Source organism: Erinaceus europaeus, chromosome 3, assembly GCF_950295315.1.
Source record: "Erinaceus europaeus chromosome 3, mEriEur2.1, whole genome shotgun sequence".
In the NCBI taxonomy this organism is placed as follows: Eukaryota; Metazoa; Chordata; class Mammalia; order Eulipotyphla; family Erinaceidae; genus Erinaceus; species Erinaceus europaeus.
The window spans coordinates 26521916-26546985 of NC_080164.1; the positions used below are offsets into that span (position 1 = coordinate 26521916).

The window sequence follows — 25070 nt, forward strand, 5'->3', positions numbered from 1 at the left end:
TTCATGTTTTCAAATTGGCTAAAACAGATATGAAACTACAACATGAATATTTAATCTTAAGTAATGATGAAGATACAAATCGTGGTACATGCCAAATTAGTACAGAGTTAGCCCCGGGGAGAAGTTCCTCAAGAGGTCCGGGGATGGCTCACCCAGTGGAGTACACAGCTTTTTGTGAATGAAGCCCTGGGTTTGAGTCCTGACACCACAAGGGAGCATCATTCTCAGATACACTGCGTGGTTGAACCGACTCAAACACTCTGCTTCTTAAGACTCCCTGTAGGTGTTTTTGTCTTTGGGATAAAACATGAACTAAGGAATTAAAAGTGTGATACCTGATTCATCTGCTCTGCCCTGCTGGTCCTTAATCCTGTAAGATTCCACACATGGCTGCTGAAACCCAGTACCATCAGTGGGATTAAGACAGTACCTCGCCATAACACACACACACACACACACACACACACACACACACACGCTCCTGCAGTTTGGAGTGTAAAACACACTCATTTGCTTCTGACCTACCTTTTCCAAGCTCTTTCATAGCTTCTTGACTTCCTGCTCTCAGTTCCTTAAACCATAAGCCTTCTTCTACCTTAGCAATCTTACACTAGGGCTAATCAATGTGAAAAAGTGGGATTTTTTTTTAAAGAAACAGCTCCAAAGGCAGAGAGAGAGAGAGAGAGAGAGAGAGAGAGAGAGAGGGAGAGAATGAGAACAGTGTAGTGGGCCCAGGCTTGAGCAAAGCAGCAAACACATTTTCCAAATGAGCTATTCTGTCAACTTGAAACATGGAAACTTTAGGAAAGAATTTCAGAAGCTTTTACTCTGGTGTTTTGGTTCAGAAAAACCTTGCATTTGGGACATTAAAGACAGAGGTGTGAAGGTTTGAGCTTGCTATTTATTTATAGAAGCCCAAATGACTAAGACTACAATCTATGGGTGGATGTTACCTTAAAACATGACTGAATGAACAGTCCCCACCTGCAGGGGGGGAAGCTTATAAACTGTGAAGCTGCAGGTGTCTCCATCTATGGCCCTCCCCGCCTCATGTTTCTCTGTCTATGCTATAAACAAAATAAGAAAAAAACAAAAAACTTTCATGCCAGAGGCTCCTAGGTTCAATCCCCTGAACCACCATAAGCCAGAGCTGAGAAGGGCACTGGTTAAAATTAAAAAAAAAAATTAATAAAGTAATAATAAAATAAACAAATAAGATCTGGGCTTATTTTGAGCACTGCCTACCGGTCTGCTCTGTGACCTCAGTCACGGTGAGCCCTAGTGACCTCTAAGCACCCAGACCTGCTAGTTCATTCACTCTCCTGAACACTAAGTGCCAGGCACTTATAAGAGACAGACACTGACTACTGTGTGTGAGCAGACCTGCCAGTTCATTCACTCTCCTGAACACTAAGTACCAGGCACTGTATAAGAGACAGACACTGACTACTATGTGTGAGCAGACCCTCAGCCAAGGACTTGACAGCCGGAAGTGAAAACACCAGCTAACCCACAGTGGTGACCATGGGGATAGTGGCCTTGAGATGGTGGTGGGAGCGGGACGACATGGAGGAGGAGCCCCAGTCAATCAAAGGTGGAGAAGGAAGGTGAGGTTAGGGGCCCAGGAAACATGGAAGAGATGGGTTCCCTCACAGGGAAGGAGCAGAAGCTGCATGTTGGGCTGCCATGGAAGAAGATAATCTGAGGCTGGCAGAATAGTTCACCTGGACTGCTTTTTTGTTGGTGGTGGTGTTGTGTGTGTGTGTGTCCCCAAGGTTCAAGCCCAGTATGCACCTCACTGGAGGAATTACCCTCCACTAGAGGTGACATAGTGTCCCTCCCCTTGCCCTCTCTCTGTATCTCTCTCTCTACCTGGGAAAACCAGCTTGGAGAGGTGAAGCCCCCAAAATGACCCGGTCCAAGTCCCTGCTTCCCACCTGCAGCGGGGGAGCTTCATAAGCAGTGAACCAGTGTTGCAGGTCTCTCTCTTTCTCTATCTCCCTTTCTTTCTCTTATTTCTCTCTGCCTCTATCCAGAATAAATAACAACAATAATAATAATCGTGGCTGGGTGGTGGTGCTCTGGTAGAGCACACATTATACTGTTCAAGTCTCTAGCCTCCACCTGCAGGAGCACAGCTCCATAAGCAATGAAGCAGGTCTGCAGGTGTCTCTTTTCAGATCTATCTCCCCTTTCTCAACTTCTGTCTCTATTCAAAATACATAAAATGAGTAATACCATCCACTGTGGTGTATGAGACCAGAGTGGGGACAGGCGTGGTGTGGGGATGGGACTGTAGGCAAGGAGAGTAACCTTGGTCCTGGTGGCAAGCTGAACCCAGAGAAGCAAGAGGGCAGCCCCCATAAGATGCAGCTTGCAGGCCCATTTCCACTCTTCCATCACGATCAACAGGTTGATCGTTAGAGCACTCACCCCTTGCCCTCCACCTACCTCTTCCGTGGGCAGGGCTATGCCCTCCACTTGCGGGAGCCTTGGGACAGAGAGGCCAGGGCCGGGCAGGGACACGTTGGACAGCCGCCGCTTCCTCACGCCACTGCAGTTGTTGGGGATCTTGAAGGCGCAGCGCTTGTGGTAATTGAGCCCGCAGCCTGGGTGAAAGGAGGACACAGGGCCTGAGCGGGACAGAGCGGAGACCAGCCTTTCCTTTCCTTTCTTTGCTCTGGCAGCAGCTAAGGGCCCAGGTTGGGGGCTGGGAGACAGCCCACCTTACATTCCCATATATGAGGACCCGGGTTCAAGCCCCCTGATGCCACTGGAGAGCATTGAAGTGGAGTCAGTGGAAGCTCCACAAGCAGTGGGTGGTGCCGGGTCCTCCTCCTTCTCCGTCTCTACCTGAGACTGCAAGGAGACTAGAGTCTGTGGGGTGTGGTGGGAATAAGCAGGCACAGTGAACCTGATGCCAAAAAATAGATAAAAGATGAGAGGCCGGGCGGTGGCACACCCGTTACAGTGCGCAAGGACCTGCGTTAGAGCCCCTGGTCCTCATCTGCAGGGTGAAGCAGTGCTGTAGATGTCTCTCTTTCTCTCTCTTCCTTTTTTTTTTATTATTGTTGTAATTGATGTCATCGTTGTTAGATAGGACAGAGAGAAATACAGAGAGGAGGGGAAGACACAGAGGAGGAGAGAAAGATAGACACCTGCAGACCTGCTTCACCACCTGTGAAGTGACTCCCCTGCAGGTGGGGAGCTGGTTGCTCGAACCGGGATCCTTACAATGGTCCTTGCGCTTTGCGCCACCTGCACTTAACCCACTGCGCTACTGCCCGACTCCCTCTCTCTCTTCCTTTTTATCTCCCCCTACCTTCTTGATTTCTGGCTGTCTCTATCCAATAACTCAAGACATTAATAAAAAAATTTTAAATAAAAAAGAGATGAAATAATCCAGGCAACGGGCTGGGTGGGAACACTCAGGAACGTGAAATATATAGAGAGGGCCATACAAGTTGGGCCAGAGATTCCCAGGGGAAGTGCCCCAAAGGTACCACCTAAGTGCCTGGTAGGACCCATCATTCCAAGACTTTCCTCAAGCTCTGGAGAAGGGGAGCAGCACATGGGCACTGGGCTACTTTAAGCTGCAGGATTCAAACTCAGCACCCATGTGGCAGTGGGATCCTCTGCTTCACTCCCACCAACAGTTACCCCCATGTTGTGGAGACCACCAGGCCAGAGAACTCTCTGGCCCCGCAGAGGGACTAACTGACCGCTGTCTGCAAGGACCATTTTGTTTGGTCATCACAGAGGTTTCCCTGTTCTCCACAGACTTTTGTCAGATGGAAATACAGAAACAGAGTGGGAGAGGTAGACATACCACAGCATCAGTGTAGTGGGGGCAGGCCTCGAACCCTGGTTATGCTCATGACAGAGCAAGCGCACGAGTTTGCTCTCACTGCTTTCACTTTAAAGAAGGTATTTACTGTGGTCCAGCGAAGTGGTAAAGCTTTGGACTCTCAAGCATGAGGGTTAGGGTTAGGTCCCGAGTTCGATCCCCGGCAGCACATGTGCCAGAGTGATGTCTGGCTCTTTCTCTCACCTCCTATTTTTCTCATAAATAAATAACAAATTTAAAAAGAATTTTATTTTAATGAAAGAAAGAGATAGATTAGATAGATAGACAGACAGACAGATAGATAGATATACAAGAGCACTGCTTAGCTTTGGCTTTTGGAAATACAAGAGATTGAACCTGGAACCTCAGTGCCTCAGGCATGTAAGTCATTGCATAGCCACTGTGCAACCTCCCAGGCTCCAGTCTTCTTTTATTTTCTTAATATATTTATGTACTTATTAATGTGTGTGTGTGTGTGTGTGTGTGTGTGTGTGTGTGTGTGTGTGAGAGAGAGAGAGAGAGAGAGAGAGAGAGAGAGAGACAGACAGACACAGAGAAAGAGAGCCAGGGCGCCACTTCGGCAAAGTGATGCTGGGTACTGAACTCAGGACTTCATGCCTGTGAGAACAATGTTTTACTCCCTGCACCACCTTTCAGTCTAAGGTTCTGCTCTTTTTTCTTTGCTTTGCTTTTTGCCACCAGGGTTTCATGCCTGCCTGACTTCACTGCTCCTGTCAGACTTTTTTTTTTTTTTTTTTTTTTGCCTCTTCCCCCTCCCCCCAGCCCCTCTAGAAGAGGAGAAACAGAGGAAAAGAGACAGAGGCAGAGACAGCAAACCTGGCTTCCCAGTCACAGGATGCTCCCCAACCCCCGGGTTGGAACCTGGGTCTGTGCCACCCCTGAGCCTTCTTCTGTTATCTGAGGGCAGACTGGGGCATCCAGACAGGCTCAGGTTCAGGCTGGACAGGACGGGGGGGGGGTGGGGGGTGGGGGAGGTGGGGAGGTGGGCCACACCTTCGCATTTGAGGCCCTGGCGCACCAGCCCCCACAGCATCTCTCCGCAGTAGTCACAGAAGGTGGGTGCCTTGTAGGAGTGGACATGCAGCGTGTGTGGACGGATCTGGAAGTCCTCCACGGTGGCCAGCGCTGGAGAAGAGAGAGAGAGAGAGAGAGAGGTATTTGCTTGCCAGGTCGACTGCATCCCGTCAGTGCCTGCGGGACTCCTCAGGGCTGGGAAGAGGGTCTTAAGCCTGACAGACGCAAGGGAGAGGCCTCACTGAGATCCAGGTTCTCAGGGAGAAGCCCAGTGCCCACTCTTGTCCCTGCCCGCAGTCCCTCCCCCAGGTGGAGGCCTCTCCAGTCCTGACGAGGGTCCCTAAGCAAAGTGAGTGAAGGTGGGCCTGACCTCCAGGGAAGAGGGCTGCCTCCTGTGGGTGGGGAGCAAAAGCAGGCTGGGTCTCCGGGTGTCAAAGGTGAGTGACTGTGTCCCACTACATGAAGGGCATGGTGGAGATGGGATAAGGCCAGAGGAATTGGAGCCTGGGCTCCTGAGGTTCCCTTCCCCTCCCCACATTCCTATTTTTAAATACCTTGACAGCCTCTAAGGGGCCCAGGTTCAAGCCCCCAGTCTCCACCTGCAGGGCAGAAGCTTCATAAGCGGTGAAGCAGTGTTATTGTTATCTCCCCCTCTCTGTCTCACTCTTCCTTCTCAACTGCTCTTTGTCTCTACCCAAAACTAATAATAAACAATACATTTTTTATGAAAATAATTTATTTACTTTAATGAGAGAGAGAGATACACTGGAAGATACACACAAAGAGATATATCAGATATATATGCTCAGCTTATGGTGGTGCTGGGGATTGAACCTGGGCCATGGTGACTCAGGCATGAGAGTCCTTTGCATAACCATTGTGCTATCTCCCTAGCCTTAAAATATTTTTTAAAAAATTCTAAAAAGATTTCCCATATTTGGGAGCTACTATCTTCCCTGGCCCAGCTTTCTGTTCCTTTTTCTAACTGTGACACCACACACACACACCCCCCCCCCCCCCCCAGACAATAGCTTAGGTCACCTGCATATTAGATGTCAGACACAGGCAAAAACTTGTTGGGTCATGGGCCCTTGGAATATACCTAAAATAGGCCTAGGAGCTTTTTCCAAAATGGAGACTCCAAATCTCCATCCGCAATATTCTTGCCTTTAGGTTCAGGATTAGACAACAATCTGCTCTGCTTTCTGTCTTAACTCTTTTTCAGCCACCAGGTTCCAGTTGCCAACTGGTTTCTCAAGGGCAGATGACCCTACACCATGTGTTCTGGAACCCCACCTCCCCAGAGCCCTGCCCCACTAAGGAAAGAGAGAGACAGGCTGGGAGTATGGATTGACTTGTCAACACCCATGTTCAGCAGGGAAGCAATTACAGAAGCCAGACCTTCCACCTTCTACACCCCATAATGACCCTGGGCCCATACTCCCAGAGCGTTAAAGAATAAGAGAGCCATCAGGGGAAGAAATGGGTTATGGAGTTTCGGTGGTGGGAACTGTGTGGAAATGTACCTCTTATTCTGTGGTCTTGTCAGTGTTTCCATTTTATAAATAAAAACTTAAAAAAAAAATTCTAAAAAGAGAGAGGGAGACAGAGAGACACCTGTAGCTCTGCTTCACTACTTACGAAATTTTCCCCTTGCAAGTGGGACCGAGGGCTTGAAGCTGGCTGGGTCCCTACACCCTATAACATGTACACTTAACCAGATGTGCCACTGCTTGGACTCCTGCACATTCCTTCACACTCCTCCCATTTGTCCTGAAAACCTGCCATTTGCTGAGATGGGAACTAGGAGCTAAGGGACAAGACGTGTGTGTGGGGGGAGGCAGACACCCCTGTCCCCCACAACAAATAGAGAAGGCACCGCACTGCAACTCCCTCTTCCTCAGCCTCACCACTTATTTTCTCGGATTTTTCTTTTCTCAACCCCAATTCCAGTTGATGCTCCTGACAGAAGCAGGGAGAGAGAGATAGTGTCTCATCACAGAGATAGCAAGGTGAGAGTGCCAATGTGACGACTTATTTCTCTGACTCAGAGAAGCACACAGTCCAATGTGTGATTCCCTGGCTCCGTGACACCCCAGATAAGGCACTCAGGATGACTTTCCTGCCCTCTCATCTGTGCAGAACCATCCCGAGAGTGAAAATCACCCGGTGACCAAGACTCCAGATGAAAGGAGCAATTGTATCCTAAAGAGGAAGCATGGACAGATGTAGCCATACCTAAGAGCAGGCTTGCTGAGGTGGAAGGAGGAGATGAAATGAAGGTGCTTTGTCCTTACCTGAAAGCACCACCTCCACCAGGTCGCCTTCCCGGATCTCGTCAGCTGAGGTGAGCAGCTGCAGGATGTTTTCTGAGGCCATGTCGTGGCGGAAGAGGAGGATCTTGTCATACATGCCGAAGAAGCCGCACTCGGGAAGCTGTGGGGAGAGCCCTGGGTCAGTACAGCCACAGTCTCCTGCTTTGGGGGATAACATTTCAGGAGGGAAGGCTAAGTCTCGGCCCTGTCAGGGGCTCCTCAGCCCACTCGATCTCTGTGAGGTCAGCCTGGGCTTCAGGCCCTCCAAACTCAGAGAGTCGAGCAGTGCTATAGTAATTAAAAAGAAAAAAAAAAGTTAAAAAGAACAGTCTCATAACCTAGCTCTTTCAAGATTTTATTTAGGGGGCCAAAAATATTTTATTTATTTACTTATTTATTAAGAGAGAAAAAGAGAACCAGGCCATCACATGTGCTGCAGGGGATTAAACTAAAGATCTCATGCTTTGTTTGTTTGTTTGTTTGTTTATTTTAAATGCTGCCAAGGCTAGTGATGGGGCTTAGTGCTAGTACTAATAATCTACTGCTTCCAGCACCATTTCCCCTCACCCACCCCCTCTTTTTTTGTTTTAATTTGATAGTCCAGGCATAAATTGAGAGGAGATTGGGAGACAGGGAGAGACACCCGCAGATCTGCTTCACTACTTATGAAGCTTCATCCCTGCAGGTGGGTAGTAGGGGTTCGAATCAGGGTCCTTGTGTACTGTAACTTGTGCACTCAACTGACTGCACCAGCACCCAGCCCCCCAGGACCTCATGCTTCATCCACTGCACCATCTCCTGGACCACATATATATTTTTTATTCAAGTGAAGTGTGAAAATTTTATTGGTGTCATGTATGTGACAGTTGTAGGACACCTGACCTCCAGTTCCAGTTGAGGAGTTACTCCAGGGCTGTGGGGGAAGGAGGAAAGTGGAGTGAGGTCAGAGGTCATGTGTAGACCCTGTAAGAGTCCTTGCTCTGAAAGAAGTCAGGCTCTGGGGTTTTCAGAGCAGTCTGGGAAGGGAACAGTGAGTGAGAGCTGGCACCCATGCTGAGAGGGGAAACCTCACCCCTCTGGGCTGCCCATGGGTGCAGGAGAAACGAGAGAAACAGAAGTGACAACAGCAGCATTTTGGGTGGTAAAGTCTTGGTTCTACAGTTGAATCCTATAGCTCAGTCCTTAGGGGATTAACGTTATAGTATTTTTTGCTCCTTTGTGTGTGTATGTGTTGAAACTCCTGCGTGCATGATTCCACTGCTCCGGTTAGATTCTCCTCCTTCTCTTTTAATGCAAACGGAGACAGAGGGAGAGAGAGCACAGCATCAGTTCACCGCTTGTAATGCCGCCCCTTGTACCTGTACAGTACTCCCAGGTGGTGCAGGGGGCTTGGATGTGCACGGTAAGGTGTGTACTCCACCAGAGGAGTCATGCCTGGTCCCCCAGGGCTAATCAGAAAGGAGTCCACATGTGACTTGGAAGGTGGTGTGTCAGACACAGTGGTGGACTCTCAAACGTGTCTCGAATTCAATCCCCAGCATAGTACGTGTGTTAGAGTGGTGATCTGGTTCTCTCTCTTTGCTCCTCTCTCATAAATAAATGTTCTTTGGGCTAGGCAGATAACATGATGCAAAAGACTCTCATGCCTGAGGCTCTAAGCTCCCAGGTTCAATTCCCAGCACCATAATCAGCCAGAGTTGAGCAGTGCTCTGGTCTCTCTCTCATAAAATATAGACGATAAATAAATATTCTTTAAAAGGAGTTCACTGAAAAAGCATTATGATATAAAGCAGAAGAAACAGTTTAATAATTAGGAACCTAAAGGCAAGAATATATCTTAATGCTCTTGCAGCCACCAAGTTGCAGATGCTACCATGATGCCAACCTGACTTCCCTGGGCAGATGACCTCACCAAGGTGACATCACCAGGGTGGTGTACCCTGGAACACTACCTCTGCAGACCCCTGCCCCACTAAGGAAAGATAGAAACAGGCTGGAAGTATGTATCGACCTGCCAATGCCCATGTCCAGAGGAGAAGCAATTACAGAAGCCAGACATTCCACCTTCTGCACCCCACAATGATCCTGGGTCTATATTTTCAGAGAGATAAAGAATAGGGAAGCTATCAATGGAGTGGATGGGATATGGAACTCTGGTGGTGGGAACTGTGTGGAATTATATCCCTCTTATCCTCTGGTTTTGTTGATATTTTTATAAGTAAACTAATACTAATAATATTCACACCCCATCTCCATCCTTATTTAAAGCACACAGTGAGAAGTTCTGAAGCCAGCCCTGCCTGCCAGGAGCTTACCATCTATGGGAGACAGGACAAGTAGAGCACACACCCACGTAAACGGCACACTGAGAAGGAAAATCACAGCTCTGAGGAGCAGAGGGAACAAGGCCTGAAAGCTTCATTCGGGAAGGTGGATATGGCTTTAACAGTGAGATCTGAATAGAATCAGGAAAAAGGAAAGTGAAAGTGAAAGCATCCCCTAGGGTGAAAGGGAGAGGGGAGGAAGTGAAGTGGACTGAGGAACTGAAGGATGGGGAGAGAGAGGGAGGGGAGAAGGACAGCAAAAGGACAAAAAGCCCACGAGAGCCAAGAATCCAAGAGCTCACAAAACTTCTGCAGCCAGGGCCCTGTGGGTGGCAAACACCAGCTTCTTGTCACAGCTGGGCACGGCAGTGGACCAGTGTCATGGGCTCCTGTCCCAACTGCACTGTGGTCACTGACTGCCAGCTGCTCATTTATGATTCTGCACCCAAGGGGGACAGAGGGCCTCAGGGTGACCAAATCTGTATTTCCCAGAGAGGATGCTGGCAGAGTGGCTCCCAAGGAGGTGGCCCACATGGTCAGCAGAGTCCTGGGGTCTGGCTTTTGCCGTTAAGGCAGCAGGAAGGTCGAGGACCATGCTCCTGAGACTCTGCCTTTGCTGCATATAACAGACCTGCAACATTGTTCTGGTCCAACCAGGAGTCTTGATAACTGGAGAACTAAATAATCATATCAATGAGAAAACATTAATACTAAAAACTCAGAGCTTAGGAAAAAACAGAAGGATCTTCTTGATGAAAAAAACACAGGACTTACAGCATTCGGATTAACTTTTTTTTTTTTAAAGGAAATAAATTTATTCCTCTAAAATTTTTTTTAAATTTTTATTTATTTACTATTGGGTAGAGACAGAGAAAGGGTGGGAGAGGTAGAGAAGGAGAAAGAAGCTGAGAGACACCTGCAGCTCTACTCTACCACTCATGAAGCTTTCCTCCTACAGGTGCGGACCAGGGGTTTGAACCCAGGTCTTTGCACACTATAGTGTATGCACTTAATCAAGTGTGCCACTGCCTGACCCCCTAGATTGGCATTTTTTAAAAGACTAAGAAGCAAGGACAGCAATCTGAGGACTGTGACTAGCATCTGTGGAAAGTCAGCATGTGTATCCTAGGCTGTCTTCAACCAAGACAGAAAATAAAATCACTTTCTAGGCCAGAAGGTGCTCCCACACTCTACCCATCTCCACACTGACTAATAGCACAGTTCCCTGGTGTGTGTGTGTGTGTGTGTGTGTATTTAATAATTGTAATTATAATAATTATGTGTGTGTTTGCTAGGATATATGATCTAAAACAGGAAATGTCTGACAGCAAGAATCAGCATGAGATAAAATAACAGAAAATATTGCCTGAAAAAAGTAAGTCAAAGTGAATATTAACTCCCCACCTTCAGGCAGAAAGCTTCACAAGCTTTCTCCTTCCCCCATCCCAGTTTCTCTCTGTCCTATCAAATAAAATAGAAAGGAAAAAAAAAAAAGGCTTTCAGGAGTGGTGGATTCATGGTGCCGGCACCGAGCCCAGCAATAACCCTGGTGGTAAGAAAATTAAAAAAAATTTTTTAAAGGAGAATATTAAATATTGCCACCAACACCAGGGAAACAGTGATAGCCAAAGGTTTCAAATCTTCACAGTGTGGAGGCCTAGGTGCATGGCCCTCAGACGTCTGGAAGGAGGAGACAGGGAAATAACCAGAGCACATACACCAGAGCATCTAAACCCACAGACCAAGGGAACAGAACCCAGGACCCTGGTAACAGTGACCTGAACACGAGATTGGTTTTCACGGTTTTACAACATCTAGCAGTTTCTCTCTGAAGAAGGGGAGCTATGGTGAGCAGGACCACCAGCTCAGCAGCAGAGGAGTAAAGGGACTTACACTGTCATTGGCTACTCATCCGACAGCTGTCCCCTGGGCTGGGGGCACTTGGGGCACAGCCATGCCCCCAGAAGACAGCAACACACAGAGACATGCCTAGTTCTAGGTACTGTGCCTTCCAGAGGCCAGGGGCACTCTGCAACACCCTTCCATCACAAGCCAGCCATGGGACACTGCTGTCCAGTGCTCAGGAAAGAGGGGGCCCAGGAGCAGGACTTGGGGCAGGAGAGGGGAGCCAGACACCAGACAGCCCCTCCATCCCTGCCTGCTGCACTACAGAGTGTGGGGCAGGGGCTCACGCGTGGACCACTTGCAGAAGACAGGTACCCCACCTGATGAGCTCTTCCTTCCTTCGGCTCTCACTGAGTCCTTCACACACAGAAGTAGGCGGTGGAGTCTAAGTGAGTCATTGAGAAGACTGTTCATTATAGAGTCTGAATTTTCTTAACTTTTGCCATTAGTTTGCAACCCAGAACGGCTGGGATATGATACAACAGAGAGGCTACTTCATGCAATACTTGCCATTTCTCTTTGATCAAATAATCAATCTTTCTTTCTTTTCCTTATTAGTTCTGATTATCTATAAAAAAATTTTTTTCTTACTAATTTATTTTTGAGAGAGAACCAGAGCATCACTATGGCACAGGTGGTACTGGGGATTGGACTCAGGACTTCATGCTGGAGAGTTCAAGGCTTTATCCCCTGCACCACCTCCCAGTCTGATCATTTTTTAAAAATCTTATTTTATCAGAGAGGTTCCTGAGTACTGCTGTGCCTGTCCCTGGTGACACTGCAGTAGCTGCCTTCTGAGCCCCCCACCCCCACCCCCACCCCGCCTCTTTGTTGTTAGAATGTCTAAGAGGTTGATTCATTCATTTTATGAGAAGGCGAGGGACACTAAAGTTTCTCTTTGAGCTTCCAGACTGATTAATGAATGGCTGCCTGGTATTATTTTGCCAAGACAAAGAATCCGGGGGGGGGGGGGGGGGACCTGTCGCCTGGTCACAGACACAGCTGTGGCAGAAAGAATGGGGTAGAGACACAACCAAATGACAGAGTGACAACAGACTTCCAGGAAACAAAAGATCCAGCTGGGGTACCCTGCTTTTCTCTGACCTGGGACCTGGGATCCCACCCTCTGTCTGTAAAGACAATGAGCCAGAGAACAGAGCCCAGAGGGGGATGGGGGTGGGCAGCCGACGGCAGCAGCTTGCTCAAGGTCAGGACTAAACTTCAGAGTTGGCCTCTTCCCTCCTCCAGCTGCACCTGCTGTGCTCAAGAAGCACTCTTACCAAGCAGGAAGTCCTCCCACTGGTGACTTTGTAGCCTCAAGGCAGTATGAAGGCAGGCACTGTGCACAGTACCCTCACCACACCCAGCCCCAGGACAGCGAGCTCCTAAAGTCTGGCTTTCACAGCTTGGCACGTGTCAGCCAGGAGCCGAGCCATGCCAGACTCCAGACACATGCCGTGGGAGGTAGCAGGACTGCAGGTCACCAGGGGATGGATGAATGGTGTCTCCAGATTCAAGGAGATATTTAAAAACTCAATTTTGTGCCAGACACTGTATTAAGGGTTTCACATTTTCATCATCTGGAGAGAGAGAGAAAGAGAGAGAGAGAACTATGCAGAGAGAAAGACCAGAGAGCACTGTTCAGCTCTGGCTTATGGTGGTGCTGAGAATTGAACCTGGGACCTTGGAGCCTCGGGTATGAAAGTCTTTTGCAGAACTACTACACTGTCTTTCCAGTCCAATCATCCTATTCTTTAAAGACTTATTTATTAACACCAGTGAAAGGGATGGGGGTGGGGAGAGAGAGAAGAGAAAAGAAGAGACACACCAGATCATTATGCATTACTTTAGCATATGCAATACCAGGGATCAAACTCTTGCCTACCTGGAGTCTAACACCTTGTCCACTGTGCCACCTCCTGGGCCACCACCATATGTATATTTCCCTTTTCTTTTTACTTGGTAGAATAGAAATTGGGGCGGGGGGAGAGACAGACAGACAGACAGACAGACACCTGCAGCACTGCTTCACCACTCCTGAAGCTTCCTCCCTGCATGGCAGGACTGGGGGCTTGAACCCGAGTCCTTGCTCATGGTGACACGCACGTTCAACCAGGTGTGCCACCACTCAGCTCCACCTACATTTATTATGATTATTTTTTTTAATATTTATTTTTTCCCTTTTGTTGCCCTTGTTTTTTGTTGTTGTTATACTTATTATTGTTGTTGTTATTGATGTTGTCATTGTTGGCTAGGACAGAGAGAGGAGGGGAAGATAGAGGGGAGAGAAAGATAGACACCAGCAGACCTGCTTCACTGTCCGTGAAGCAACACCCCTGCAGGTGGGGAGCCGGGGGCTCGAACTGGGATCCTTACACCGGTCCTTGCGTTTTGCGCCATGTGCGCTTAACCTGCTGCACTACCGCCCTACTCCCCCACCTACATTTTTTAATAGAGGTAGGTCTTAGGACTCTTGTTCCACAGATCAGAAGCAGAGGCTAAGTAACTTTAAAAGAATTTATAATCCTCAGGAGGCCGGGTGGTGGTGCACCCGGTTGAATGCACATGTTACAATGTGCAAGGAGCCAGGTTCAAGGCCTGATCCCCTCCTCCAGGGGGAAACATCTTAAGGGGCCAAGTAGTGCCGCAAGTCTCTCCCTGCTTCCATCTCCCTTATCTGTCTTTCCAAAATAAATTAGGGGTGAAAAAAAAGAATTTACAATCCCCAAACAAGGATGTCGCGGAATTACAAGAGTTCGACTGACAGCATCAGACTGGCATGCATGAGGTTCCCAGTTCAATCCTTGGTGCTGCATGTACCTGACTGGTGCTTTGACTCTGTCTCTATCCCTCTGTATGAAACTATTTTTCTCATATGCCATAAATAAAGCAAACATTTAAAAAAAATCAAAACCTTGACCCAGATCTGTCTCTGATTGGAAAACTCTGCCCCTGTCCTCTGGGGAGTTTTGTAAGCATGCAGCAACAGCCAGATGAGGAGCTCTGTGAGCCACTCTTGTGAACCACTCCACAGAGCCCCGCCCACCTGCCTGCTCGGGAGGTCCTGATTTGCTTGGCCATCACAGTGGCAATCTGAGACGCTGGCTGGCTCTGCCTGAGGGCTCATGTTTGTTCTCTCCACATTCCCAGCCTCAAGATGGCCAGGTAGGCCCTGTCAACCCCTCAGCTCCTGGCAGGCAGTGCCAATGCTGTAGAGACCTCTGTGAAGAGGCAGAGCTCTGCCACACGGCTGCCAGCCTGTGAGCGTGGTCATCCTGTGACCCCAGCCTGTCCTCATGGGAGCCTGGGAGGCGTGGAGAGCTCTCATAGCAGAGCTCACAGGCTCCCCACGAGGGGATGGGCATGCAAGCTCACAGCGCTAGCAGAGGTGTTGAGTTTTCCTAGCCTTAGAAAGCTAGATTCCAAGAACACTCAGTCTGCCTGCTCAGGACAACTGGGAAAGTCCCCAGATGTTCTGAACATTCCCTGGGTCACCACCTCCCTGGCTGAGAGCCTCTGGGTTCACTTCTTCTCCTCCTCCTCCTCTTCCTCCTTTTTCTTTTTAAAAAATTTTTTTCCACCAAGGCTTCACACCCACTTGATTCCATTTCTCCTGGGTAATTCATTCATTCTTTCTCTTTCTTTTTTTTTCTTTTTTTTTTTTTTTTGCTAGTTATAGAAAGATACAGAGAAGGAGAGATTCAGAGAGATAAGGAGAGACAGCACAGCACTGCTCCACCACTCTCTGGACAGGTGCTCCCATGTAGTGGGTGGGGGCTTGAACCCAGGTCCTCATGCAAGGTAAAGGGTGTGCACCCTACCAGATGGCTTATCTCTTGGCCCCTTAATTTACTCTTAATTTTTTTATTTGATAGGACAGAGAAATTGAGAGGGAAGGAGGGCATAGTGAGGGAGAGAGAAAGAGAGACACCTGCAGACCTGCTTCAAAGCTCAAGAAGTTTCTCCCCTGCAGGTGGGGATCAGTGGCTTGAACCAGGGTCCTTGTGCATAGCAATGTGTGCGCTCAGCCAAGGGTGTTACCACTGGCCCCCCTTAGTTTACTCTTACACACTATGATTAGACAGGGGGCTCTAATATTTGCCAATACAACAGTCTATCTGGTCTATTGTCTAATGGTCTACAGTGTTACAGAGAAAAAGGGAAAGATTCATTTGTGTCCTCAACAGTGAACAGCTGAGAATTTCAGAACCTTCAAGAAAAACCTGGCCTTCTGCACAAGCCCAGAGAGAAAGCACAGTCCACATAAACCTCTGATAGCATAGCCTGGTGGGAACAGTTGGGGAAGCTCAGGTGGGCATCGGGTAGGGAGCCCAGCGGGGGTGGCTGCCCCAGCCTCTCCTGGCTGCTGGCAGCCACAGACCACTGAGCCCCTGAAATTGTCTGTGCCATTCTACAGCAGGAGAGGCAGGCTAGTGTCTGTTCACTACTGCCTGCCGAGGACAGAAAGATGAGAACGGTGGCACCAACCTCAACAGAACCCAAACGTTGGAAGCAGTTCAGATCTTAAAAAAAAAATAAAGAGGAAGCTCCAATTTTGGCTTCTGCTAACAACAACAAAAGAGAGTCCACCCACTCCACCCTTGAGATGTGTCATGGAATTGGACTGAATTCAAAGAGTGGTCAGGTTTGGAAACACCCAAGTTTAAGCAGAGCTCAACTGCACTAATGACCAGTTGGTTAGAGAGATAGCTCTGTGTGTGTGTATGTCTATGTTTGTAATGTCTGTGTTTGTTAGCTTCTTTTTTTTTAACTTATAACATAAGCCTCAAATCATAGATGACTCTATTTCTTTTTTAAAAAATATTTATTTATTTATTCCTTTTTGTTGCCCTTGTTGTTTTATTATTGTAGTTATTGTTGTTGTTGTTGATGTCATCATTGTTGGATAGGACAGAGAGAAATGGAGAGAGGAGGGGAAGACAGAGAGAGGGAGAGAAAGACAGACACCTGCAGACATCTTCACCGCTTGTGAAGTGACTCCCCTGAAGGTGGGGAGCCAGGGGCTTGAACCAGGATCCTTAAGCCGGGCCCTTGCACTTTGTGCCATGTGTATTTAACCCACTGCGCTACTGCCCGACTCCCAGATGACTCTATTTCTATAAAGTTTTATCACATTCATTCACGTACACTGGAAATACCAATTTCATTTCCCCATTAATTGATCAGTATGGGAGTTCTGACCTGCTCCATTTCCAACCTGGGCCAGTTCACCCCTCCTTAGGCAACCTTGTGGCCCCCTGCTCCCAAGACGTCACCATACTGATGCCGAACTTAATGCAGACACTCGATCAGCATAGCGCACTGCAGCCCAGAACTCCTGAGCTCAAATGATCCTCCAGCCTCAGCCTCCGGAGTGGCTGGGACCACAGGCACTCACCACCACGCCCAGCATTTCCCCACTAATTGAACACATGATTTCTGATCTGCTTTACTTATTCATTCATTCGCTCATTCATTCATTCCCACCATGGTACTGCGGCCTACCCAAGTCCACCATTCCCAATGGGGGACCTTTTTTTTCTTTTTTTTTTTTTTTTTTTGCTTTTATCCAGATAGGAGGAAGGGGGGGTGGAGAGAGACAGGGGAAAGAAGACACCCACCAATTGTGAAGCTTCCTTTCTGCATGGTACTCCCTCCCATGTGATGGGCAGGGCCTTGAACCTGGGCCCTCATGATGAAGCGTGCAGTCTACCAGCAGAGTTCTTTCCTGGCTTCCACCTGACCTGTACTTACTACTACTGGTTTGAACATTTTTCCAGTGCTTGATTTTTACAATTTATTTAGTACTCTTTAAATATCTTTTGGGCAAACATTTAGAGACAGTGTTTTTCTTACCCATATGGACACTTTATAGAATAAAGAGCCTAACCTTATTCAGTACTTGAAGTATTTCCCCAATCTTATTTTTACACATGTAAATATGATCATTTGAGTATTCAAATCTGCAAACGGCTCTTTCCCTTTATTTAGCCTAAAGGCAGGTCCACCCACACTTTACTGCTTCACTCTTGAGCTCCGTCCAGAGTGAGCTGCCTTTTATGTGGCTTTTCCTAGTAGCCTTCAGGCCTCTGAATGTTCCTCCCTCGGGTACAAAGTAGAATGTGGAATCCTGTGTCCCCTCCCACCTAAAAGTGTCCAGAGTCTTGCAAAGTCCTGGTGACAGACAGTTTGGCTATTTCTTGGAATGAGTTCATGTGTTTCAGTAATCTATATCCCAGGCATGAGCGAGAACAGTGGTAGTGGGTGTGGCGTGGAACTATGTCTTTGTAATTCTTTAAACTGTTATTAATTACACACACACACATACACACACACACACACACACACACACACACACACACAGCAGGGCCCTGTGTTAAAATGTAGCTTCAGCTACCAGGTTAGAAAGAATCTAGATAAAATCCTAGGCAGAAGGAATCATTTAGTTTACAGGAAGAGTACAAAAAAAAGAGCCTTCTTTTTTAAGGCTACAATACACTTATTTTAAAGCCCTAGTTTTTACCGTTTCACAAAATCTTTAAAAAAAATTTTTTTCAGATTCATTTTTTTTTTGCCTCCAGGTTTATTGCTGGGGCTCGGTACCTACACCACAAATCCACGGCTCCTGGAAGCTATTTTTTGCCTTTTGTTGCCCTTGTTGTTTTATCATTGTTGTGGTTATTGTTATTCTTATTGATGCTACTGTTGTTGGATAGGACAGAGAGAAATGGAGAGAGGAAGGGAAGACAGAGGGGGAGAGAAAGAGAGACACCTGCAGACCAGCTTCACCACTCATGAAGCAACCCCCCTGCAGGTGGGGAGCCGGGGGCTGGAACTGGGATCCTTAGGCCGATCCTTGAGCTTTGCGCCATGCGCGCTTAACCTGCTGCACTACTGCCTAACCCCCTTCAGATTCATTTTATACATTTCATATTAGAAAAGGAAGATAAGAGCACCACTCTGGCACATGTGGAACTGAGGATCAAACCAGGAGCCCAGCATACAGGTCCTGTGCTCTGCCAGCTGAGCTATATCCCTGATTGCTCACCAAAAGAAAAAAAAAAAAAAGGTGTTTGGATTTATACATTTCTTAATATCTTATCAACAGATACTTCTGACCACTCTTCCCTAGCGGAGATACTCATGTTTTCTTGGTTAGTTTTCATATCCTTCCTGCCATATCAAAAGATCTGAAATTGTATCAGGAGCTTCCTTGTCTCACCTTTAATTGTTCCGTACACTCTTTCCAGTAAGTTAGTTGTCGTCGCCCCCCCACCGCCCACTACAAACACATACACACAATCTCCCCTCCACTAGCTTAGAAGTTCTTGCCGAAGGGTCAGACACACTGCTCAAAACCAGCAATTAACTAATTAGTTATCAGCTGCACTCAAAAGTCTACGACTCTGAAGCCACAACTATAATCACCAGTAATCTCAAGCAACGTATACCTTGACCCCTAGGAGTATGACGTAACACAGTGTTCTAGGACAGAAATCACGGGCTTCTACGAGGGCAAGGCCACATGTGAGATACACACAGGGACTCCAGGAGCAGAAGAGTGCATAGAGACTGCAGGGCTGGCATTGCACTAATCTCCCATCTGCCGCACAAACAGGAGTGTGAGGAGCTAATGGAAGACTGGGAGGAGTGTAGCCGCAGGGATCAGGATGGATCTGTTGTCCTGCGCACAGAGGAAAGCAGCCATATGGGCATCCCACAAAGCACGAAGCCAAAAATCGCCTTGAGCTTAACTTGCAGTAACTAATCTTTCTAACTTAATGAGTATTTTTTTTTTCTTCTGCCTTCAGGGTTATTGCTGGGGCTCTGTGCCTACACTACAAATCCACTGCTCCTGGAGGCCATTTTCCCCATTTAAAAAATTTTTTTACTTTATTGGCGGGAGGATAATGGCTTACAGTATAGTCTAGCACATAGGCACAGCCTTTCACCTCTCACCTCCCTTTGATATGTTTCTAGGAAAACACACCAGGACCCCAATGCTGCTTTATATTATCCATTTCTCTTCTGTCAGGCTAGTGACGGGAGAGAGATGACCCAGGAACTGAGCTCATGGCAGCAAGGCCGTTCAAATCTTTATCCATCCGAACGCCCCAGAGTCGGGTGGTAGCACACCGAGTTAAGAGCACATGGCACAAAGCGCAAAGGCTGGCATCCACCTCCTGGTCCGTGCGAGCACACTCCTTGAGGCCGGAAAACAGAAGAGGCCCATTTTCCCTACTTTTTTTTTTTTTTTTTTGCCCTTGCTGTTACTGTTGTTGGATAGGACAGAGAGAAATGGAGAGAAGAGGGGAAGACAGAGAGGAGGAGAGAAAGATAGACAGCTGCAGACTTGCTTCACTGCCCATGAGACAACCCCCCTGCAGGTTGGGAGCTGCAGCTAGAATCAGGATCCTTATGCTGGTCCATGCGCTTCACATCATGTGTGCTTAACCCACTGTGCTACTACTGCCCGGACCCCTTTGTTCTTTTACCTTTTTGCATAACCACTATGCCATCTCCCTGGTCCTCTAATGAGTAGTATCTCTTGTTACCATGAAGTTCCAGATAGCTCAGCAGAGAAAATCATCATGAGGTACAGTGATTGCAGTTTGTGTTTAGATATTTGGTTTGGAAACACTAAATTCATATTAGTAATATTACACTGCTGAGTCAGCACTAGATAGCCAGTCCCCTAGAGGTGCTGGACCAAGCATTTCAGAGAGACATCTCACTTAGTCACACACGGAACAAACAGAATGTGCTGTTTTAATTCCCTTTTCACAGATGAGAAGCCAAAGCTGCAAAGCCAGTGCCCGAGAGGGGAGGTGCATCTTGACCCCAAAGCTCGTGTCTTCAACTACCACCCAGCAGACTGCCTCCCAAGAACTCTTCATTTCCTCAAATGTTTATTTCTGGACCCAAACACAGACACTGAGAAGATGTGGTGACCGTTTGTGTGAGGATGTCTGAAGTCTAGACGGCAGTCTGGAAGCCAGCCCCCAGCCCCGTCTGTTCATGAGGGCAGTAGGGAGAGACTTGCAGAAGGCACAAGCAGAGGCTGAAGGGTCCTAAGCAGAGAAGGTGTGGAATTCAGGCCTGGTCAGGGGCAGAACATGGCATGCTGTGAATGGGGAGAGGGGCTCTGGAGCAGAGACGGGAGCCTGAGGGTTGTGTCAGCAACTCTGGAATTCATCTTGAGATGACACAACATAAATGGCACCACATCCCTGCCCCCTAGTCATTGCCAGGAAGCTAAGACATCTGTCCAGCAGGTAACAGAGTGAGGTACAAGTGTGTCCTGAGCTTCTGCAGTCACCAGGACCCGCTCATATGACATCCAGGGCAGCGTTGAGTGGCAGGACCCAGCTTCACTTGCCTGGCCACAGGCTGTGTGGGGAATACTATCCACACATCTGCAGGCAGCTGTCTGCTCACTCAATGTCCCTGAGCCTGCTTTGGGGCCCGTGCAGGTGGCTGCGCTCGTCCTCAGGCCAAAGGGGGTCCTGGCACAGACTCCCTGCTCTGAGCCACACGCCACTCGGGACCTGTGCTACCTTACATCACAGCCACTTGATGGTTACTAGGTGCCTCTTTTTCTAGAGTGTCTATCACTAGCCTTTCAGTTTGCCACAGTACCTACCAGTAACAATGAGCAGAATAAGAGCCCCTGAGTATCTGTTCCATGGCTCCAAGTCACAAGAGAGAATGGCACCAAGCTAAGAAGTCACTGACCCTGACTTAGCTCTTGGTAAACACCTGACAGCTAAAATAAAATCACTAGCTTCCCTTTCCTTATATATTTATACATAGATAAAAATTTCCCACTGGTCATATTGACCACATGAAGAGAAATGTGCATTCACTGAATATATAAATAACAAGATCTAAAAAAGCATCATATACTCAGTTTGTAATAATAAATAATGATGGAGAGCACACACAGTGGAAAGATTTGGATTACTACTTACTTATCTTGCCCTTAAGCCTGTCGGTTTTTATTCAACTGAAGTTTTCAACTCTGGATGCCTACTGGAAGCCCAGACAGAGCTCTGAACTCCTCCCTTCCTAGAGAACTGGGTCCAGGACAGAGACTGCTCAGTTCCCTCACCATTCTCAGGAGCACGGTTGAAAAATCACTGCTACAAACCAAGTCACACTGAAGCTGCACATAACTTTGCAGCCACGCACATGGAGTTTGAAGACATTTAAAGATCTTAATCCTCCATGACATGTGGGCTGTGGTAAGCAAGCTTTGAAAATTGAGTTCCTATAGACCCCTTTGTGGGCCCCCCTAGGACCTTGCCCTCAACTTAGATCAAAAACAGTAAGCAATGTTCCATCCTCTGAAGGGAGGATGGACAACATACTCTATGCTACACCTGAGGAAGATGGGTCCTGATACTGGGGCAGCTTGGAACATTCCTACTCATGACCACAGAATGTGAGCTCAGATCTACAGGGATGCAGAAGTCACATAGGCTCCTAAGCTGAATATGGGCCCCAGATGACATCAAATCGATGGGGCTTACAGTCAACAATATGTATACACCTTTCCCATTTTAGGGAGCTACTTTCTTCCCTGATCCAGCTTTCTGGTCCTTTTTCCAGCCATGACATCATCTCCTTAGACAATAACTTGGATCCACCTGCATATCAGATTTCAGGCTCAGGGGAAAAAGAAAAAGAAAAGAAAAAAAAAAAACTATTATAGCCATAGGCTCTTTGGAATACAACTAAAATATGCCTACTAGCTATCTACAAAATGGAGGATCCCCTAACTCTTCATCTGCACTATTCCAGCCTTTAGGTCCATGATTGTTCAACAATTTGTTTGTATGTTAACTCTCTTTTCAGCCACCAGGTTCCAGATGTTAGCAGGATGCCATCCAGACAACTCCAACTCCACCAATGTGTCCTAGAGCTCTGATTCCCCAGAGCCCTTCCCCACTGGGGAAAGAGACAGGCTGGGAGTATGGATCGACCTGTCAACGTCCATGTTCAGTGGGGAAGCAATTACAGAAGCCAGACCTTCCACCTTCTACATCCCACAATGACCCATGGGTCCATACTCCCAGAAGGTTAAAGAATAGGAAAGCTATTAGGGGAGGGGATGGGATACGGAGTTCTGGTGGTGGGAATTATGTGGAGTTGTACCCCTCTTATCTTATGGTTTAGTCAATGTTTCCTTTTTATAAATAAAAAAAATTAAAAAAAAGAAGTGCTTATTTTCAATACAAATAAAATGTGTTTACTTTGAAAAAAAATAAAAGAAAAAAATAAAATTGAGTTCCTAGTTAAAAGCAAGCAAGCAAGCAAGCAAGCAAGCAAGCAAGCACGCAAGCAAACAAACAAACATAAATCCTGGCTATCAGACAGCTTGCTCTGCACCTGGCTCAGGTCCCACACGGGAGGTACTAGAGCACTGGAGGAAGCTCTGGTGCTGTGGTGTCTCTCCTCCGTCTCTAGCAGCAATAAAAAAAAGTGGCCCAGAGTGGTGAAGTCATGCATGTGTGAAGCCATGGCCAAAAAAATGTCTCGGCTATCTTCCGGGAGCCAGGGAGAGCGACTTCTATTTGCATTACTATGTGGGTCACAAGGGAAACTTCGGTCATGAGTTTCTGGAATTTGAGCTCTAGCCCAATGGCAAATTGAGGTATGCCAACAACAGCAATTATAAAAAGGATGCCATGAATGGAAAGAGGCTTACGCACATAAAATGTGCCGGAGGAGCTGACTGTAGAGAATAATTGATGATAGTGAAATTACCAGAGGCCACCTCCTGTCCAAGTAGGTGGCCGGGCGCTTGACACTGCCATAAGAGAAGAACACATCTCTTCCACCACGTCAAAAATTGGTTCCCTTATGGATGTCAACCAATCCAAGGATCTGGAAGGCTTGTAGTATTTTATTGCCTTGTCCGGGACCTGAAGTGTCTGGTCTTTAGCCTTAATGGACTACACTTCAAGATTAAGCCAATATAACTTGAGTATTGCTGTGGGCGTAAGGAGGGTAGGGATAACTTTTACATTACCATTACTAGGAAATTGTTGTGTATATCAGAGTAATTTTTTCTGAACTGTAAGTGACTAATAAATGTAACAAAATGGAAAAAAAAAAGAGAAAAGAAAGGGAATAGGGGTGGGGATATGTTCACTTATAGGGTAATAAGAATATTTTTTTGTAAGCTGTTTAAATGTAAAGGGGATAAATGTTATGAGGAGGGGCCAGGTGGTGGCGCACCTGGTTGGGCGCACATGTTACAATGCACAAGGACCCAGGTTCGAGCCCCCAGTCCCCACTTGCAGGGGGAAAGCTTCACAAGTGGTGAAGCAGTACTGCAGGTGTCTCTCTGTCTCTCACTCTCTCTATCCCTCCCTTCCCTCTCAATTTCTGACTGTCTCTATCCAATAAATAAATAAATAAAGATAATAGAAAATAAAAAATAAACGTTATGAGGAAACAGAAGTAAGCCTGGCTTTGTCGGAGCACATGCAGTGACTACTTTGAGCCTGATCCGCTGTCCTGTCAGATGTCACTGGGCACAAAAGCCTCAGCAGACGCTTGCGTGAGCTGCTCCTTCACACTGTTCCCAACAGCGGAGCAGAGACTGAGTGGGGCTCAGAAAGGATGCCTCTGGAGGGAAAGGGGGTGGGGAGACAGCTTGCTCTGCACCTGGCTCAGGTCCCACACGGGAGGTACTACAGCACTGGAGGAAGCTCTGGTGCTGTGGTGTCTCTCCTCCGTCTCTAGCAGCAATAAAAAAGTGGCCCAGAGTGGTGAAGTCATGCATGTGTGAAGCCATGGCCAAAAAAATGTGTGAGGGAAAAGACGGGAACACGCCGAGGAGGACTGGGTGAAAAGCTGAAAATAGCAGCCAGGAAAAGAGTAGCAGAAACACTAGTGAAAGCAAGATACACAAACTTCAGCCACGAGACCAAATCCACAGACCCCACAGAAAACCACAGAAGCCATGGCAGAGCCAAACTGCTGCGAACCAAGAGCAGAACAGTGTGGCCTATGACAGCCATGTGGGTGGGAGCAAGGGACAGATGGTAAGTAGAGTTTCTCACTTTTCATTTATTTGAAAAGTAACTGACAGCCAAAGGCAAGATCAGTGGCCCAGAAGGTAGTGTAGCAGGTGGAGAGCTGGCTATACAAGTGTGAGGGCTTGAGTTCAATCCCTAACATGCATGTGCCAGAGTGATGCCCTGGTGTCTTCCCCCCCGCCCCCAACCCCATTACTCACTTGCTCAGTGAATCTTTAAAAATCAAGGGATGCTTCACAAGCAGTGAAACAGGTCTGCAGGTGTCTTTCTCTCTCCCTCTATCTCTCCTCCTCTCTTAATTTCTCTCTGTCCTATCCAATAAAATGGGGAAAAAAAATGTCTGCCAGGAGCAATGGATTCATAGTGCCAGCACCAAGCCCCAGCAAATAACCTTGGAGGCAAAACACACACACACACACACACACACACACACACACACACACACACACACACAAACTGTGTGGCACGAAGCACAATAACCAGCCTAAGGATCCCAGTTCGAGCCTCCGGCTCCCCACCTGCAGGAGGGTCACTTCACAAGTAGTGAAGCAGGTCTTCAGGAATCTGTCTTTCTCTTCCCTCTCTGTCTTCCCAT

At 47.5% G+C, this 25070-nt stretch overlaps 1 protein-coding gene, 1 long non-coding RNA gene and 1 pseudogene across 3 annotated transcripts in view; 2 read left to right on the forward strand and 1 right to left on the reverse strand.

The window, feature by feature from the left end:
* LOC132537461 (uncharacterized) overlaps positions 1-25070 on the forward strand; it is a 317125-nt gene that overhangs the window by 111713 nt on the left and 180342 nt on the right. The window lies entirely within an intron of this gene.
* The window catches only part of PRKD3 (protein kinase D3), a 62747-nt gene that overhangs the window by 20628 nt on the left and 17049 nt on the right, over positions 1-25070 (reverse strand). For both annotated transcript variants that reach the window (XM_060186889.1, XM_060186888.1), the window contains exons 3-5: positions 7180-7318; positions 4862-4993; positions 2452-2609 (exon numbers count right to left, since the gene is read on the reverse strand). In XM_060186889.1, coding sequence (XP_060042872.1) covers positions 2452-2609; positions 4862-4993; positions 7180-7318 — 429 coding nt within the window. The remainder of the gene's footprint in view (positions 1-2451; positions 2610-4861; positions 4994-7179; positions 7319-25070) is intronic.
* LOC107522391 (protein mago nashi homolog) lies at positions 14584-23494 on the forward strand (annotated as a pseudogene).